Raw genomic sequence first — 16,731 nt, 5'->3', positions numbered from 1 at the left:
CTGCTCAAAGTGACTGGATTTCTCCTATGTCATGTTGGTACTGTAAGCTTGCAAATTACCATAAAAACATTGTAACTTTGTAAGACTGAGGTCCTGTTCAACTGAAAGTAGATTTCTCATAGATACAGAAACTGAATTATATTCCGGTCTGTCCAGGTAGATGACTACCAAGTCTGGGAATTTTCAGGCTGGTATTGTTGATAAGAGCTAAAATTCTCCACTAAAATATGTTTAAAGTTCTAGGTAAGAAGTTTAGCATATGCTGCTTATAATATATTGATTTAAATTTTATAAAGTAAGAGTTTAGAAATATTTTTATTATTTTCTGATCTGTTTTGATTATTCTAGTGAGGTGAACCACTTTTAATGTGATTCCAGTACCAGCTTTCGTGGGTGTGTAAAAGGAAGAATAGTTTGGTGTAACAGGATGAGGTCTCTAGGAAAAAGCAAATGAAGAAAACCAATACGATACTGAACCATACTGTCTGTAATTGAAAGCAATGAGTTGTTTAGGTAATACTGTGAAAAGCAGGATTGAGTGAGTTATATGGGTAAATTATTCTTACTGTTCTGTTCTTGTGCAGGCTGCTGTATTGCTGAAGTCCATATCTAGTTCACCCAGTCTTCCAGACTGCGTGCTCCATGCTTTGAGACCAGGAGGACCTTGATGTTCTGAAATGAAGATGGAGGCAGTGGGAAAAGCAGAAGACCTTGTTGATTCGGAAGTTCCACCAAAGACTTCTGAAAAGCAAGAGACTGCTCCTGATGAAGACGGACCTATAGAACTGGAGACACAAACTCAGAAAGACAACGTGCCCACTGCAGCAGACTCTGCGGTGCTCTCTTCAATGCCTTGCTTACTGATGGAACTGAGGCGAGACTCCTCGGAGTCTCAGCTAGCATCTACAGAGAGCGATAAGCCAACGGGTGGTCGAGTTTACGAGAGTGACTCTTCTAATCATTGCATGCTTTCCCCTTCTTCCAGTGGGCATTTGGCTGACTCAGATACATTGTCTTCCACAGAAGAGAATGAGCCCTGCCAAGCTGAAGCTGCTGTAGAGGGAGACCCTTCTGCAGTGTCTGGGGTTGCAGTTGGGAGGAAATCCAGGCGATCCAGGTCCGAAAGTGAAACTTCAACAATGGCTGCCAAGAAAAACCGACAGTCTAGTGATAAGCAGAATGGTCGAGTTACCAAGGTAAAAGGTCATCGAAGCCAAAAGCACAAAGAAAGAATCCGGCTCTTAAGACAGAAACGGGAGGCAGCTGCTCGCAAGAAGTACAACCTGCTGCAGGACAGCAGTACCAGTGATAGTGACCTGACGTGTGACTCGAGCACGAGTTCATCAGATGATGATGAAGAGGTTTCAGGGAGCAGCAAGACAATCACTGCCGAGATACCAGGTAGAGGATGTTTTTTAAACTGAACTGTAACGCATCTGACATCGTTTCTCAGCTGTCATGCTAAATTAGATGAGTGACACTTGAGAAAAACCAGGAGAACTGCAGCTCTGTGTAAATTTGAAGACTGCAGTATATTAACAAGACATGGGCAAATTTTAAAATCTGTTCTGAGGTTTCAGTGCACTTTTGCACACCAACAAAGCATAGAAACGGTAAATTGGAGGAAGGACTATCTTTGAATTCTGGAATTTTCAGATCTTTTCCTTTGTAAGCCTATATGAACTCCTATCAGTGCTGTCAAATCCCATTAGATGGTGATAATCTAATAAATACATTCTTAAGATAAGTGGCCAGCTTTGCTTTAATATATTAAGACCACAGCTCGGCAGCTGTGTTAGAAATAACACGGCATACCTCTTGCCCGTGTTACAGTAAGGCCCTGTTCATTATTGCACTTATGCTGCGCTTTCAGCTCTGCGTTTCAGTGCATGACAAACCTACTTAGCCTTATTGTAAATTCTTGCAGGTTGCAGCTGGTCACCTATTTTAGGACATAAATATGAATTTGTTTACACAGGTGCCAAGCTATATCCACACCTAAATTTTCAACATTTTAGATAAAGCTGTTACCATTTTCCTATGTCATAAGGATCTTTAATTTCTATACTTTTACTTTTCTGACACATTTGTGTTAAGATTGGAGGCAGCAAATTATAGGGGCCTTCTCATGATTTTATTAGCAAAAGAAAAAATGAGTTCTTCAAGCTTTTTGTCTGCCGAGTCTTTGTTATTTTATTAGCCCAAGTGCCGTGGACAGGATTTTGTGTGAATTATTCTTGCAGCATATTATACCATAGAACCGTCATCATATGGCAATCTTCATATGGCAATCAAAATAAAAATCACATCAAAATAAACTTTTTGGCTTGCCAATTTTTACTGGGTTGCATGCCTTTTTGCCTCTTGTGCTAGAAGATTTTTTTTTTGAGATAAATATCAGCTTACATAGGGCAAGAACATTTAAAGGAAAACTGCAATAATTAGTCTTATGTTGCTGAACTAATGTTTGCTAGATGAATTATTTAAAAATATTTGCAGCAGATTTTACAAATAACTGTTTTTAACTGACTTGATTATGGTGAATGATTCTGTCACCATGAGAACTGGCATTTTTCCCACATATTGCTAGGAAACAGGTTGCACAAAGGAAGTTAATGTTTATTATTAGAGAGTCTGGGAAAGGCATAGTCCTCCTATAATTATTGTGTAGTAAACTTTTAACAGAATTTCTAAAATTATTTTTACCAATTCAGTAATTAGTCAAACTTCTAGCTTTCATAGTTTGGTGCCTTTTTATTTACTGTATTTACACTTTGCTGGGCAATTAAAGCCTGATTTAAAGCCTGTCGAAGACAACTATTTCATTGAGTTTTGGGACAGGTTCCTCCACACCCCTAAAAAAAAACCCAGAACACACACAATAAATCCCCCCTTTATGACTTTTTTTAAGTCATAAAAGTACTTTGTGATGCAGAAAGGCACCACGTGGTATTTTCAGATCTGCCCAGATTTCTGACTTCCATTGTGGAGACCTGAAGCCACCCTAGGGTACTTTTTCTGTGTCACTAGGCTCTTCTGTATTTGAGCTCTCAGTCTTAACCATGAGATGCTTGCAGTGAAAAGGTCCCATTGCAGTGCACGAAAGAGCTTGATGATTTAGTGATGGTTACACCAAGGCCCGATTTTACCTGCGATGCAAAATGTGGGAGTGCAAAAACCATCCTGAGAGCAGTGACCTTTATTTTTATTTCATAGCCTGTATCATCTGCTTGATACTAAATTACATTTAAGACATTACAACTTTTGAGCTGTCCTTTTGGAATTAGGTGCAATGCATACCTGCCACATTGCGGTTTTCCTTTAAATAGAAACAACTTTGGTTTGTGGGAAACAGTCTCCGAGTAGAAGAGAAAAATATTCTCTGTAGAGATAAGGACAAGGTTGGCCAAGAATGCATCCTGTGCTACTTGTGGGTTAATGAAACGTTGTGGTCTTAACAGATGCAGCGGAGCTGTGAGTCTGAGTAGGACTCCCAGCTCTCCGTCGCAGTGGTAGGTTCACATGCCATCTGCGATCCCTCTTCCTGGAACTGGCAAAGTGCTTAACTTGAATTATTTTTTTGACTAGAAAGCCATTTTAGTGCACTTAGCATTACACTGTGAATATCCTCAAAATTTAGGGAGTGAACAGGTAGTTGGAAAATAATACAGGGTATCAAAAAGCATTACTGGAAATTCAGGCGATGAGTGTCCTCTGCACGCAGTCAAAAGCTAAGGCTTGAACTAAAAGCTTGATGCTTGAACTTGAGTGTCAAGAAACTACAATGCACCTGTCAGAAGGACATAAGCATGGAAAAACTTTTGCCTTTACTTTTGAAAAAAGTCTGTACGCATTGATGCAGAAGAGTTTTTTACAGGTAGCCTGTGTTCCCTTTAGTCTTACTGTATTTGGACACTTTAGCTGCAGTGTTGGTGACTGTCTCAACATAGCTTATTATTGGGACTAATTTTCAAATGTCTGTTGCCTGAAAAATAGCTTTGCCAACAGAGATGCTCTAAAATTTTTAGTGACGGTTAATTTAATGTGGCCTTCGTGTACAAAGGTTGTACGTACTCTGGCTCTTAACCTTTTATTGACACATGTAGCATTACAGAAGACAGTTCACTTGTGCGTGGTCTGAAAATTTTAAGTGCCGTATTTGAGAATACAGTAGCAGTCTTCCATGTCATGTTACTAAACCTCTTCCATTTTAATAGCGCAGTTATTTTTTTCAAACCATCCACGTGACTGGTTCTGAAATACGTTTGGTTAAATTAGTAAGGTAAGGAAAATGTTCAGTGAAATACATAATGCCGTGAACATCTGTAGTGTTACTAGCTTCACTTTGTGCATGCACCCAAGTTGTGAACGGAGCAGTTGTGCAACAGAGTCAGTTCTCTCTGCCGAACTCAAATGTAATGTGGATTAAAATACTGGCAGGCTTGTTTGTCTTCTCAACAAAGATTGAAGAGTAAAGAGTTGAGGTCTTACTGGTAATACTTCAATACAAATATTGTGAGCTCAGTAGGAGCTACGGATAATATGATATGTTATTCTGAGTATATTATATGGTGTTAATTTATACCTGAAAATACAGGTTCAATCTAAACTTCATAGATGCTACCGAGAATCTTTTCGCTGACCTGAGCAGTCATAGTCTTGGGCCCTTTAAATCAGGGAATGCCATGATTTTTGAATTATTGCAGATAAGGAGCAATTCTTAACTTTTAATTATTGAGCTTCTCTGTTGGCATTTAGAATTTTACCATTCTTAAACATCGGATAGCATTCACAGCATAAGAGGGTGATCTTTGAGTCCTGAACAGGTTCTGCTAGACCTGCTGCTGTTGAAAGTCTTTCCTTTAAACAGTTTCAAATTTGACCATGCAAATTAGCTCTGAATGAAATTGGCATGAGAGCAAGTCTGGGAATCGATATTTATTTCTGTGTAAACACTTTTCTTTGGAAGAAGGAAGGGGGTTTTAAAAAAATTGGCATTTCACCACCATTGTGCTTTCTACAACTCAGAAAAATCTGAATTGAAATAGGGGTGACTCATGTTTTAGGCTTTAAAAAAAAAAATCTGTTAAAAAGTTTGAGTAGTGATGTTGAAAAAGGTATTGCAGCTCCCTTTGTTAAAAAAGAAAAAGAAAGATTTTTTTAATATGCAGAAATCCAAAGAGAGGGGCACAGTGTGTGTGAGGGACTCTCAGCCAGGTTACTTCCTCCTAAGATTTGTGCGTAGACCTTGGATGAAGCATCTTGCAAGGGATGAATTTGGTTGAAGTGACTCAGAATGACAACTATGTAAGAACAGGGAAAAAAATCCGTTAAGAGTGATTTGCAGTGAAATACTCATTTGGAAATGTCAGGTAGCATAATGACAGAAAGGAGTCCACCGTTGCTAATTAGGGTGAAGATGTGGCATATCTTCTTAAATTGTCACATTGTCAGGTTTCCTAAATTAAATAACTTTGGATTTGATCATTATTTGGATAGTACTTAATAGATCCCATAAAGAGACAGCACTGGGGCATTTCTTAGGTGCTGTTTTGCAGGAGGTATTGTCTTGAAAATAAGATACTATTCTTGGATTCTGACCCCTTTGTGATTGCAAACTTCTTTGCCTTTTAACTCGGCGTAACTTCAAAAACTATAGAGCTGCAAGTTTACAGATAGCAAAGGGACCAGTTAGATAAATGCTAGCTTTTTAATATAATGCATTTTTAGACTTGATTAATTTTTTTTTAACGCTGAAGGCCACCAGTAAAGAAAAGATTGAATAAGGCTTGTTACAAGAACTGCAAGGAAAGCATTTGAAACATTGATTTGCTGCTACTGTAAATTGTAGATATGCTATGCTCTGAATGATGCCTTTTAAAAATAGTATTGCAGGGTAATATATATTTCAATAGTCTCTCCAGTTTGCAAAACAGTTTTGTCAACTTTGACCATGCTAGTTCATTCTTGACTTTAAAAGCCTAGCTAGATTGTCTCGCGTATCACCATCAATAGTTTCTTTTTAAATTGCGATTAAAACTTAACATTACTTAAAGGTGTCTGATTGTAAGCCTGTGGAAGTCAGAAAGACTGCCATTTAGTTACTTGATCTTGGGATAAGATCCCTGACTAAAGATGAATAAACAGAATCATATTGGATGTTCAACACAAGGAGTATATGAACAGAAGGAATATTTTTTTCAGGGAGGAAAAAGACATTGAATATACAAAAGGAACCACGTTTTAGGAAAAAGGTACCATTTTACTTAATTACTTTTAGTTAAAATGCAGTCGGAGGGATGTAAATTAGTTGCTATAAAGTAGTTTATTTTTGAGCAGAGGACCTGAATGCTGAACTTCCAGCCTGTCTGATAGGTAAACAGATGGGAGAGAAGACTAAAAAAGTAGGGTTTTTAATAGAATGTTTTTGGCCCCCGACAGGTAGCATTGCTACTGCTCGGAAGTAAGAGAATAATCCTGGGCTTTGTTCAGCTGTTCCTGAAGGACTTATATATACCTCATTTAAATAGCTCCTAAAAGGAATGTATTGTTTAAGTAATACTGTAATTTCATGTACACAGTGAATCCCAATAAAGATTTAGTGCCTTACGTTTTTATTAAGTAATATTTGCTTAGGTTGTGCAATGATTTCTCTCATTCTTAGGAGTTTTTCTATTATTCTTAAGCTAGAGGATCCCACAAATTTCACGTTTACATGTTAATTGTCAGGTTCTGTAGCTGCTTTGTGTAGTTTAATGTGATGGTTGTCTTGTTTTGGAATTACCTTGGGTAACGTTTGTGCGTTCAGACAGCATGCACATATTGTTTATTAGTCCTCAAACAGGTACAGAGCCTCGTTTTCTTGGGGTTTTATTGCTTCCTAGAGGATTCCTGAGTGAACTCTAAACTTAAAAATATAGATACCACTGCCTTTTCTTATTGATACGTAGAGTAAGATAATGAGGATGGCCTTCTCTTCTTGCTGCTAAAGTTCTTCCTAATGATCCCAAAGCCAGTCATTTTAACCATCTTTTTGATGGACAGAAGGAAGAACACTTTCCTTCCAACTACGCCCTGTCTGTTTTCTGCCTTGGCTAGAAGTAACGCTAGAAATGCTGCACAGCCGGTGGCTGGTGCCATGAAGGGCGTGCTTCTGGTTGGCGTGAGGTTGATCACTCCTGCGGGTCGTGTGGATTACCCCTGTCATGTAGCTGTGTCCATCAGACCGAACAGGGTGCTTTCACCTCGTGTATTAGCATAGCATTCACGTATCTTCTTGCGTGTGTGTGTGTGTGTGTGTTGTGTATTCTCTTCATTGGTGTTCAGTGTGCTTTCCAAAATCAGACCAAGAGCTTTGGGCTCGGCTACTTTAGATGCTGCAATCGCTGTATCAGCCTTTATCTCTGTTATCTTGTGTACAATTTTGTGTGTGTTTAACAGGCCATTATAAAAGGGTTCAAGTATGTAAGTAAAATACACATAATTATTCAGGTTTATCAGTTAAATAGTAGTATTTTGCATGGCAGCCTAACAGAACTAAACATGTTATTGTACAATGTTTTTGACACCTTCAGTTGAAATCAAAACAGAAATTGCAAGGGAATTGGACTAATTTGGTTTATTTAAAAAAAAAAAGACCTTTGTGACAGAATTGTCTGAGAATTCTAGAATAAAAATGATTTTGAAGCCAAAATTTCTATAATAACCTCAGTGAGTATAAAATTTTTTTTTATGGTAATACTGTTGGTTAATATTTGTTAATTCCTCCCCCGTTGTCATATCCAAGGGACACAATTAGAAAAGTTTTGTTTTCCTGAGTTAACATGCCTTAATAAACAATATTATGTTCTTACTTAATGATGTCTTATCAAATGGCCTCAATGTCTTTAAAGCTGGCTTCAGTCGTGCTGGGGGATCTGGAGGAGCGACCAGGGAAATTCCAGGATTGCTTGACAGGGGCACCGTGTGGGATAGGAACTGCATAGGCAATGTCCTGGAAGAGGCCATGAACTGCTTTGCCGAGATGCAGAGGCAGACAGAGGAGAAATTTCGCATGTGGATAGAAAAGCTAACCCGTCTTGACACGGATGAAGAAAGCAAGCAACAACTGGAGCCCAGGGAACCTAAAATTCAACTAGTTGGCCAAAGAATCCCCCCTACCACACAGTCAGGGGCTTTCATACAGATGCCTGATAGCCAAGTACTTCCACAGCAGTCGTTTAATTCTTACGTGGGCTATCAAAATGTCGATGCTTCGCTAGAGTTTCCAGCGACTTTTAATAACAATTTTCCACCTATCTTTCCAGAGAATGGGAATATTGCAGAGCCTGATCTGAATCAATCATAAACTTAAAGTCCGATCTTTGCAATCTTGGTGTTACTTTGGATTATGCTAAAAACAAGGTTTGCTTTTCTCTTCGTATATGTTTGTTTTGGTTTTCTCTTTTGGGTTTTATTACCATGGTATGGTATATTTTTTTTTTAATTTATAGAGAATATATATGTAGTTTAAAAAAAACCCCACAGTATACCCACGTGCATGTGCCAGCACACGCATACAAATACCTTTAAAGGTGTGGGGGGGAACCACCCTAAGGTTTCATCACCAAACTTGGGAAAATATAACTTAGAATCCTTGTTTAGATACCCCAAAATCAGTAGAGCTATGTTTGTTACAACAGGAGCATTCAGAGTATTCATCTAAATGCTCTTTTTGCATGTTAAAACATTTATATAAGGAAATAAGTTTTATATTTAAAGATGTAAAGTACCCTAGAGAACCAGCCTAGATACAGACCCGTAACATTTCCTTAACTATCTGTTTACTCCCAAGTTTTGCAGCTTGAACACGTCACACGTTAGTTTTTTCTTCTTCCTTTTTAGGCAGAAGTAATAAATAAGTTTACTCTAAAGATTTAGCTATATATAACAAATGTTCACAGCTGATTTTTTGTCTCCCATTTAGTAGTTAATTTTCTGTCCAGAGTCTTTATTAATGTCACTGCTGTGTTGCACATGGCATATTTATGGAAGCAGCTATCTTATATTGTGCACACAAATACGCACATGTATACATGTATATGCGTTCGGTTTGGGTGGAAGCCATCTCCTCTAATTTTAGGTGTCTAGTTTGCTGTTCTGTGGATCTCCTTCTGAGTCAACGGGAAGAGATAAGCCCCTACAAAGGATACCTCCTGGCAGTGTCTTTCTCTTCCATTAGTTGTCTAAACCTCCCTTATAAACAGTTTAGAATAGATAACTTTTGACTAAAGTTAGGTGAGATGAATCACACCCAACTGCGTGTGCATGCATGACCTGTGCACGCAAAGCGCTGCTGCTTCCTTCTGTATATACGATCAAACTGCATCCTTCATGCTGGAATAAAAATAGTCGTGTCAGTCCTAAGATAAGCAGCCGTCGGTGGATGGATTGAGTCTTGGCACAGGAATTTAAAGGAAGGCTTGACAGTCAGATTAATAAACACTGTGGTGGTCTGAAGGTAGGGGTTGCTGGTCTGGGTGACACAGCAAGAGCTGCTTCTGAACCATGTCTGAATGCCGCTGAAGTCATTATTTACTTGTGATGGGGAATGCCAGAACATTAGTTTCATTTAAATAATACAATAACTTGCTATTGTGTGGATTTTTTTATACTGATAGTTATCCTGAATAGGCAGGCTTGAAACTGTGATGTTTAAAGTAGGATTAATTTAAACTATATATTAGAAATCTCTATTTAATTCTTACTATTATCACTACACACAGGGATTTTTTGGTCACCTCTCCATTAATGCCTTTCTTCATGTGAAGTAACTTCTCCGCAACTACCAAAAATGTACATTTATCATCAGTTAGAACTTGCTAAAAGTTTCTAATTCAAATGAAAATTCTAATAATGGAATTTGAAAGTCTTTGCAAAGACATAGTTTAAGTAAAGAGAACACTATAGGTCTCCTTTAGCTCTGTTATTTTGCTTTTTAAACTACAGTCACTTTTTTCCCTAATTATTTTAGTGTAATTCCTTTTCTTCCTGTTGGAAATAACCACTGTATCTTCTGTAGGTCTGATTTTTTTTTTTATCCCCTCCCTGAAGTCAGTGGGAGCCTTTCCATCAATTTATATGGGGGTTTGGATCAAACCTTTAACAGGAACTCAAGAAACACTTTTTGTTATCAGTATAATACTAACACTGGTGTTTTAACATTATTCTTGGCCCAGACTTACTTTTTTTTTTAAGTATGTGATGCCTTCATGAGGAAAAAAAAAAAGAGGTTAGAGAGCTGTGTTATTTTCAGAGTAACTGTTTGAAAGACTATGCAGGAGATAATTTTTAAGTACTGGAATAAATTCTTTACAAATCACCTTCATGCATAATTTTGATACAAAGATTTTGATATGAACTTGTAAGAATACTCCCTCGTCTGACGTTGTGTGCATTTTTAACTTAACTATAGGTAAAAGTTAAATGAGTTATTTTATGTTTGATTGCAATTTAATAAACTCGTCCTCGTGTTTAAAATTTAAGATCCTTCAGGGAAGATTATTTGCTGATAGTTAAAAAAAAATCAGATCCTTCTGGTGTTCATAGATTTGAGAGATATATATATATACACACACACCTTATGACGATGATAAGAGCAGCATATTTTAAAGCATGACAACTTTACAAGTCTCCCCGTGCATGCAGAAGCAGCTTTTTGCAGTGACTGGTTTCTTTTAATGTGTAAGAGTCACTTAACTCAGTATGTCTGTAAGCATGCCCTTAACCTTTTTTATAAAATAGTATATATGGAGCAATTAGATGTTTCAAAATGAATTGTGTAAGGAGATCAGCTGAACTTATTTATCTCTCAGACTGAAACGGACTTTTACGTATTGATCTCATAAATGGATAATAACTTTGTTAGGGATTTAGCCAGTGAAATTTCTGCAAACCTGCAATATCTTGATTAGGTAATCTCTGGGAAAAAAAAAATTGAAATCATTTAGTGTATTAATAGATAAAAATTTGGATTTGGTTACTATAGGCAAAAATTAAAAGCTTTCAAACATTTTTATCCATTTGTGCTAATTGTTTATTTTTTTCAATTCAAGTAGCTATGAATGCGAAAGAACAAGCAGAGGGTTACAGCAGTTGGGCATACAGACTTTAAAGCTGTAGTCTTTCTAGGATAAAATTATTCCACGGCACGCAAAAGACTGAGGGAATAGTTCACATTAGATATAATTTTAACTTAATTTCCCCACAAAAACTACCTGGTGTTAAGAACACCTGTGCAAGACCAATGGTTGTAAATGGTTTTGTAAATGGCTAATATTCTTTTATTTGGTTGCTCTTTTCACTTGCCTCAAACCTGGAGCCAGATCTTCAGCTGTCATAAATCAGCTCCTCTGAAATGAAAAGCGTGCGTTGATTTACACAGTTGAATATTCGGTCCATTAGCTTGTTTTCCATGTTTCTCCTTCTAGGAACTGAGAGGGGACCCCCACCTTTCTGTTGTTCAGGTGTAGTATAACCTACCTGGTGAAGGATTTGGCAGGCTGTGCAATGAAACAGGAGCATCTCTCTTCTTGCTTTGTATTGTGAATCTGAAAGATGCAGGGCACTGAAGAAACCAACCTTCAGATACCAGTACTAGTGATGAGTCTGTATTTTAAATGTGTGCGCGACAGTCTTTGGCGTCGCTTCGAGAAAACAGATCCCTAATACATAATTTCAGATTTATTTTTTTTTCTCCTGGAAATATTTTTGCTATATTATATGGCTGCAGTTAAGTCTGTCATGATTTCCATTATAAGCTCTTATTTTCAAAGGGCTTTGACTAGAAACTTTCAGGGAGTTAAAATTTCTTCAGCTGAAATTTTAACATAAATTTTAATCTCATCCATTCCATATTTCATTAAAGCAGTCTGACCTTATTTAAGACTTTTAAGATTATCAGAAGGAAACTCCTACTTTCCAACCCAGAGTTACGTTTTGAATGTATGTTTATGCTCACATCTCAACTAATTACTCCAAAACCACCAACTTTAACAAGTAGAGGAGAAATCAGTAGGAGTTTTGCGCAGACCTGGAGAATCACAGATGGTGGTTTAGAGTTTCTCTCATTGCCCTAGGTTTTATACTTCAGAATGGAGTAAAGAAACATTCTAGTTTCTTTAAAGAATTTTCCTTATCTTATGGTTTGAAAGAGTAAATGCATCAAGTCAGATCAGCTGGTGTAATTCCAGGGAAGATGGTGCCAGATGAAACCCAACTGGCTTATTCAAGTTTCTATATTGCCATTTTTAATACCAAATTATGTGTTTTCAGTGTGGCAGCTGTTTGCATGGGAGTAATTGAACACCCCTGTGACTGCAGGGTCGGGATTTAGTAGCAGGTGAAACACAGCTACTTGGTTAGCATTTTTTGTGCAAGTGCACAAGAAGTTAAGTCTTTACATAAAGACCTGATTTAAATGTCGCTAAATGTCAAACTGACAAGGCAGTAAATGAAAAATTAAAGGATCTGCTCCTAGAATTGGACCCTGTGTAGGAGTCCTTGGAAGTCCAGGGGCTTTAGTGCGCAGTGTTTTTGCAGGCTTGGCTGCAGGTTCTTCCCCAAGCATTTGTGCCGCTTCCCTCCCTCGAGTGGGGCTTGGTAAGAAAAAGGAATTCCACCCTTCGCACATCATTTTATCTGAGGGTTTGGGGTTTTGCTTCACATGCTACTAATAAAACATCTGAATTTTCAGGTTTTATTTAGGGGAAAAAAAAATTAAGGTAATTTACAATATAAAACAAATTCAAGTAAAGGCAGTGAAACTTTATTCAGTGTTTCTATTGCAAAAAAAATAACAGCAGGGTGGAAAAAAAAAATCTTAAACCTTTCAGATATACTGCTCTTCAGTGTTATTTTTAACAGTATTAGGACAGAATAATTCAGGCAGAAATATACATCTCTATTTTTTTTAAGTTCACAGTGTCTTTCAGTGTTTTTGCAGGATTGGTAGGTTATTTTATCTGAGCTGCTAGAGTTAAGACTGGAGGACCAATCTTAACTTCAATGAAACGGGATTATATTTGGCTGTTATTTTACAAATTGAAATGTATTTATTATCACTGATTTCTCTTGTTAATATATTTTGTTTCTTCCTGTATCCACATACTGTAAATCTCTTTTTTAAGTAATATTTCAAGGGCATTAAGAAATTAAATCCCAGCCCTATTAAAAGCAGTAGAAAATTTCTACTAATTTCAATGGGGCTAGCATTTCACCTCATTAGAAATTGAACTTATTCTGCAGTTTTTGGTCAGAGAATCTTTCAGCTGACTTTAAGTGGGGTCTTTGCCTGATGAGTGTGTGTAAATCAGGCCAGTTGAGTAGATGTTTTTAAAATAATCGAGATCTGCGCTGTGACCAGTGCAGTTACATTTGGAAGCATTAAAACAGATGCGCTGTGTAATTTGTACTGTAGGAGCTAAAATATTCAGGCTGATTGATAGAGATGGACAGTACCTTGCAAAACACGCAGCTAGAAACCGGTCTTTCTCACAAATTTTATTAGTCTCATAGTGTTAGGTCAGCAAAATGAAGGCACATGGAAAATAGGCTTATTAAGTTAGAAACGATTTCAAGTGCTCTGTTAAATCTCACAGACTGATCAAGCAGGGGGGTAGTCTGGACCATCAAAAGTTTTGCATCGAGGCTGTACCGGTCCTTCCATGGCAAGATGCAGTTTGTACTTGCAAAAATGTGATGTTTTCTGGAGGGATGCGTATGGCGTGCGTGTTTGCCTGCCTTTTTCTAATGTAAGTCGTATTTACATAGGGAATCTTTTTTTTTTTTTAAACTGTCATAGCTATGTAAGAGTAGGGTGTGATGGTTTCCAAAACCCTCCTGATACACTTTTGCAAGAAAAACTGGGGAAGAGATCTGGCTAATGTATCTGCTTCCATAATTAATGAATCATTAGGTGGCATCAGGGAAAACAAATCCTATCATGGGATATAAAGTGCACACCACTTCCTGATATTTTCAGTACGCGGCTACGTTCCATGTGCCTTTGCTTAACGCACAATGAAAAAGACTTTATTATGCCTTTATAGATATAATTTGGTAAAACAAATCCAAGATATTTTCCATCTAGTCATCAAAAAGCCTGAAAGAATGAATGTTGATCAGCAAGACTTGAATTTGAGATGTCTTTTGCTGTGATATATTAAAAATGATCCAGTCTCAGAACAGATACTCATTTGATCATGTTGTTTTGATTTTATTATTTTATTATTATGGTAAAAAAAAAAAACCAAACACAAAAGCTTTACTGTGTGAAATGAAGGAAAATGTGAGGAAAGTGGATTCATCGCTAACTTTTTGTTCACTTTATGATTTTAGAGAGAATGTTGTTACACTACTTTTGGTTTTTTTATTGTATTTACAATGTATCCTTTGCCTAACCCTGTAAATTTTGAAATGTAACTACTGTAACCTGGAATAAATAAATAAATATAAATAGTAATTAAGCGTTTCATGTTGCTAAACAACATAAAAAAAAGCACAGATCTCCAGCCCCACACCCCCCTTTGGGAATTGTTTTAGGGTTCAGCTGGTTTATGCCATTTGAACTGCACATACTTTATGAAACCGCAGCTCTGGATCATGTTTTAAATAATACCAGGTTTGTATTGTTTATCTAAAACAGAAAGACTGTCACTTCAGCCTGTAGTCTTGTATATGAAGCCTTTCTGTTTGGATCAAAGTTACTGATGTGTCTACTGTAAAACTATCTTGGCAAGTCACTTGAGATGCATCTTCTAGGTTTTGGCACACAAAATATGATTATTTTGATTACTGTAATGATCATCTGATCTTAAAATTTATATAGGTATTCAAGTCCGTTCTATGTTTTGCTTAATCTTGAAGTAAATGGAGTTATCTCTTAAATTTAAGCGTCAAGTGTAAATGAGGGCATTCTTAGATCTCTTATTGTTCTAAAATGTCTCAGTATTCTTTTGTTGTATAAAAATAAATGCAGTTTAGAGTACTGAGATTGAGCCAAAGCAGTGCCTACGTTCACAGTGAAGATGCAGAGGTGAGGCTGGAAGAAGCCGTGTCTCCTCAGGCTCGCGATTACCTGGACACCGCTGTGTGTTGCCTTTTTAGCTTTTGTGTGTTTCACGAAAGCATTCCTAAACACTATTTTTAAACTCCTCAATAATTTACCAGTTAAAAATACCTCAGTAATTTGAGGGGAGTGGTGTTTTCGGCAAAGCTGAGCTCCTCTGCTTGTTAGCCTTGAGCAAGCTGCAAATCTCTGCGTGCCTCAATTTCCCCCATAGGCAAAAGGAGGTTAATAACCACCTCGGAGCTCTTTGAGATCCACTAATGGAAAGCTTTTTGTAAGAATAAAGTGCTGTAATTATTATTGCTATTATTATTGTACCTGTTCTGTGTGTGTTAAAGCTTAGGGTGATACTCACACCTAAATAAGGCTCCACGTCTCCTCATTGCAAAGACACTGATGATTCCAGAGGGTGGTTCAGACCACCAAAATTAGGCTTTTAATTTTGAAATTCTTTCCATCAGGATAGTCCTCTGGAGAGTTCGATCTTTTTCCTCTACTTGTAGAGAAAATAGAGCGAAGTTTAAATCCCATCCCTAAGGCTGGAATTCATTTTGCTGAACTTCAGCAGGGTAGAAGTTAGGTGCCTTGTCTAAGGTGGTTGTCTAAGCTCTTTCTGTTGATGGGGAAGGAGGGGAGATGACGATGTTCCAGGCTGCAATCTCTAGGCTGAGATTACTTGACCCTGAAGTTCCTCTCTCTGGCTGCGGTGGGAGTGAGTTTAGGTGATGAGCTTGGCTCTACATGCCTAAATTTAAGAAAGCTAAAGAGAAACAGTGACTTAAAGGATGAAATTCAGGTTCTGCTAGCTAGTATCTTTTGTATCTAGTATTAAAGTACTGCTGCTCATTGATACACAGCCGTTTCAGCGCAAAGGTATGGTGCTTCTTACAGGATTGCTGCTTTTAACCTACAGCTGAAATTTTACGGTTGATTCCCCCTTCTTGCTTGTGCTGCCATTATAATGAATTCAGGGATAGTAGGAGTGTGGATCTTACAGCACGGTTTAGACCGCTGAATGTTGAGATGTGGCTCTGTGAAAAGCATGTGAGCGGCTAGCAGATAAGAAATTACTGGATTTTCTACGCTGCAAGCTTAAAATAAAAATTGACATGTGTAGACCTGAATTTTTGTGCATGTGGCTTCTGATTCGGTTGTCCTGAGCGGAATTAGTTTTGATGAGCTGTGTAAATTAAGGGAGAATTGGACACTTGGAAACGCTTGTCCCCATGATGACCTCTGCCTCTGAATTCTTTAAAAAAAAATAAAATAAAAAAGCAGTCTTTCCCTCCCCCTGCTAACGTTAAATGTCAACAGCTGTATTTTGCTGCTGGTACTTATTAACTTTCAGCCTTGTCTTTTTCAAGCATTTATTGCTTTAGAAATGAATTAAAGCTTATCACCAGGGAAATATAAGTCTTCCAGCTATCTTGGCTTCTCAAAAGATGCAATTTTTCTTAAATAGATTGTTTAAATTACTGACCAGGGAACCTCCTAATTGTGCTACATTAAATTTTGATTCTGGCATGGTTTGTTTTGGTGTCTGTTTTTCTAGCTGTTGAAATCCTGTTACAGTCAGTAATTACGAGGAGTGGCTCTATTGTAAAGACAAGATGATAAGTTACAAC

At 37.5% G+C, this 16,731-nt stretch overlaps 1 protein-coding gene across 2 annotated transcripts in view; it reads left to right on the top strand.

Moving 5' to 3' along the window:
- The window catches only part of LOC143172631 (protein ARK2N), a 50,464-nt gene that overhangs the window by 14,946 nt on the left and 18,787 nt on the right, over positions 1–16,731 (top strand). Inside the window, exons 2-3 of one of the 2 annotated variants that reach the window (XM_076362273.1) lie at positions 585–1,401; positions 7,893–9,537. In XM_076362273.1, coding sequence (XP_076218388.1) covers positions 678–1,401; positions 7,893–8,347 — 1,179 coding nt within the window. In that variant the 5' untranslated portion in view covers positions 585–677 and the 3' untranslated portion in view covers positions 8,348–9,537. Of the gene's footprint in view, positions 1–584; positions 1,402–7,892; positions 9,538–16,731 lie in introns of those variants that run through there. The other variant, XM_076362271.1, reaches the window with a different exon arrangement.

The sequence above is a fragment of the Aptenodytes patagonicus genome, chromosome Z (assembly GCF_965638725.1).
Source record: "Aptenodytes patagonicus chromosome Z, bAptPat1.pri.cur, whole genome shotgun sequence".
Classification (NCBI taxonomy): domain Eukaryota; kingdom Metazoa; phylum Chordata; class Aves; order Sphenisciformes; family Spheniscidae; genus Aptenodytes; species Aptenodytes patagonicus.
This window is presented reverse-complemented; position numbering and strand designations above follow the sequence as displayed.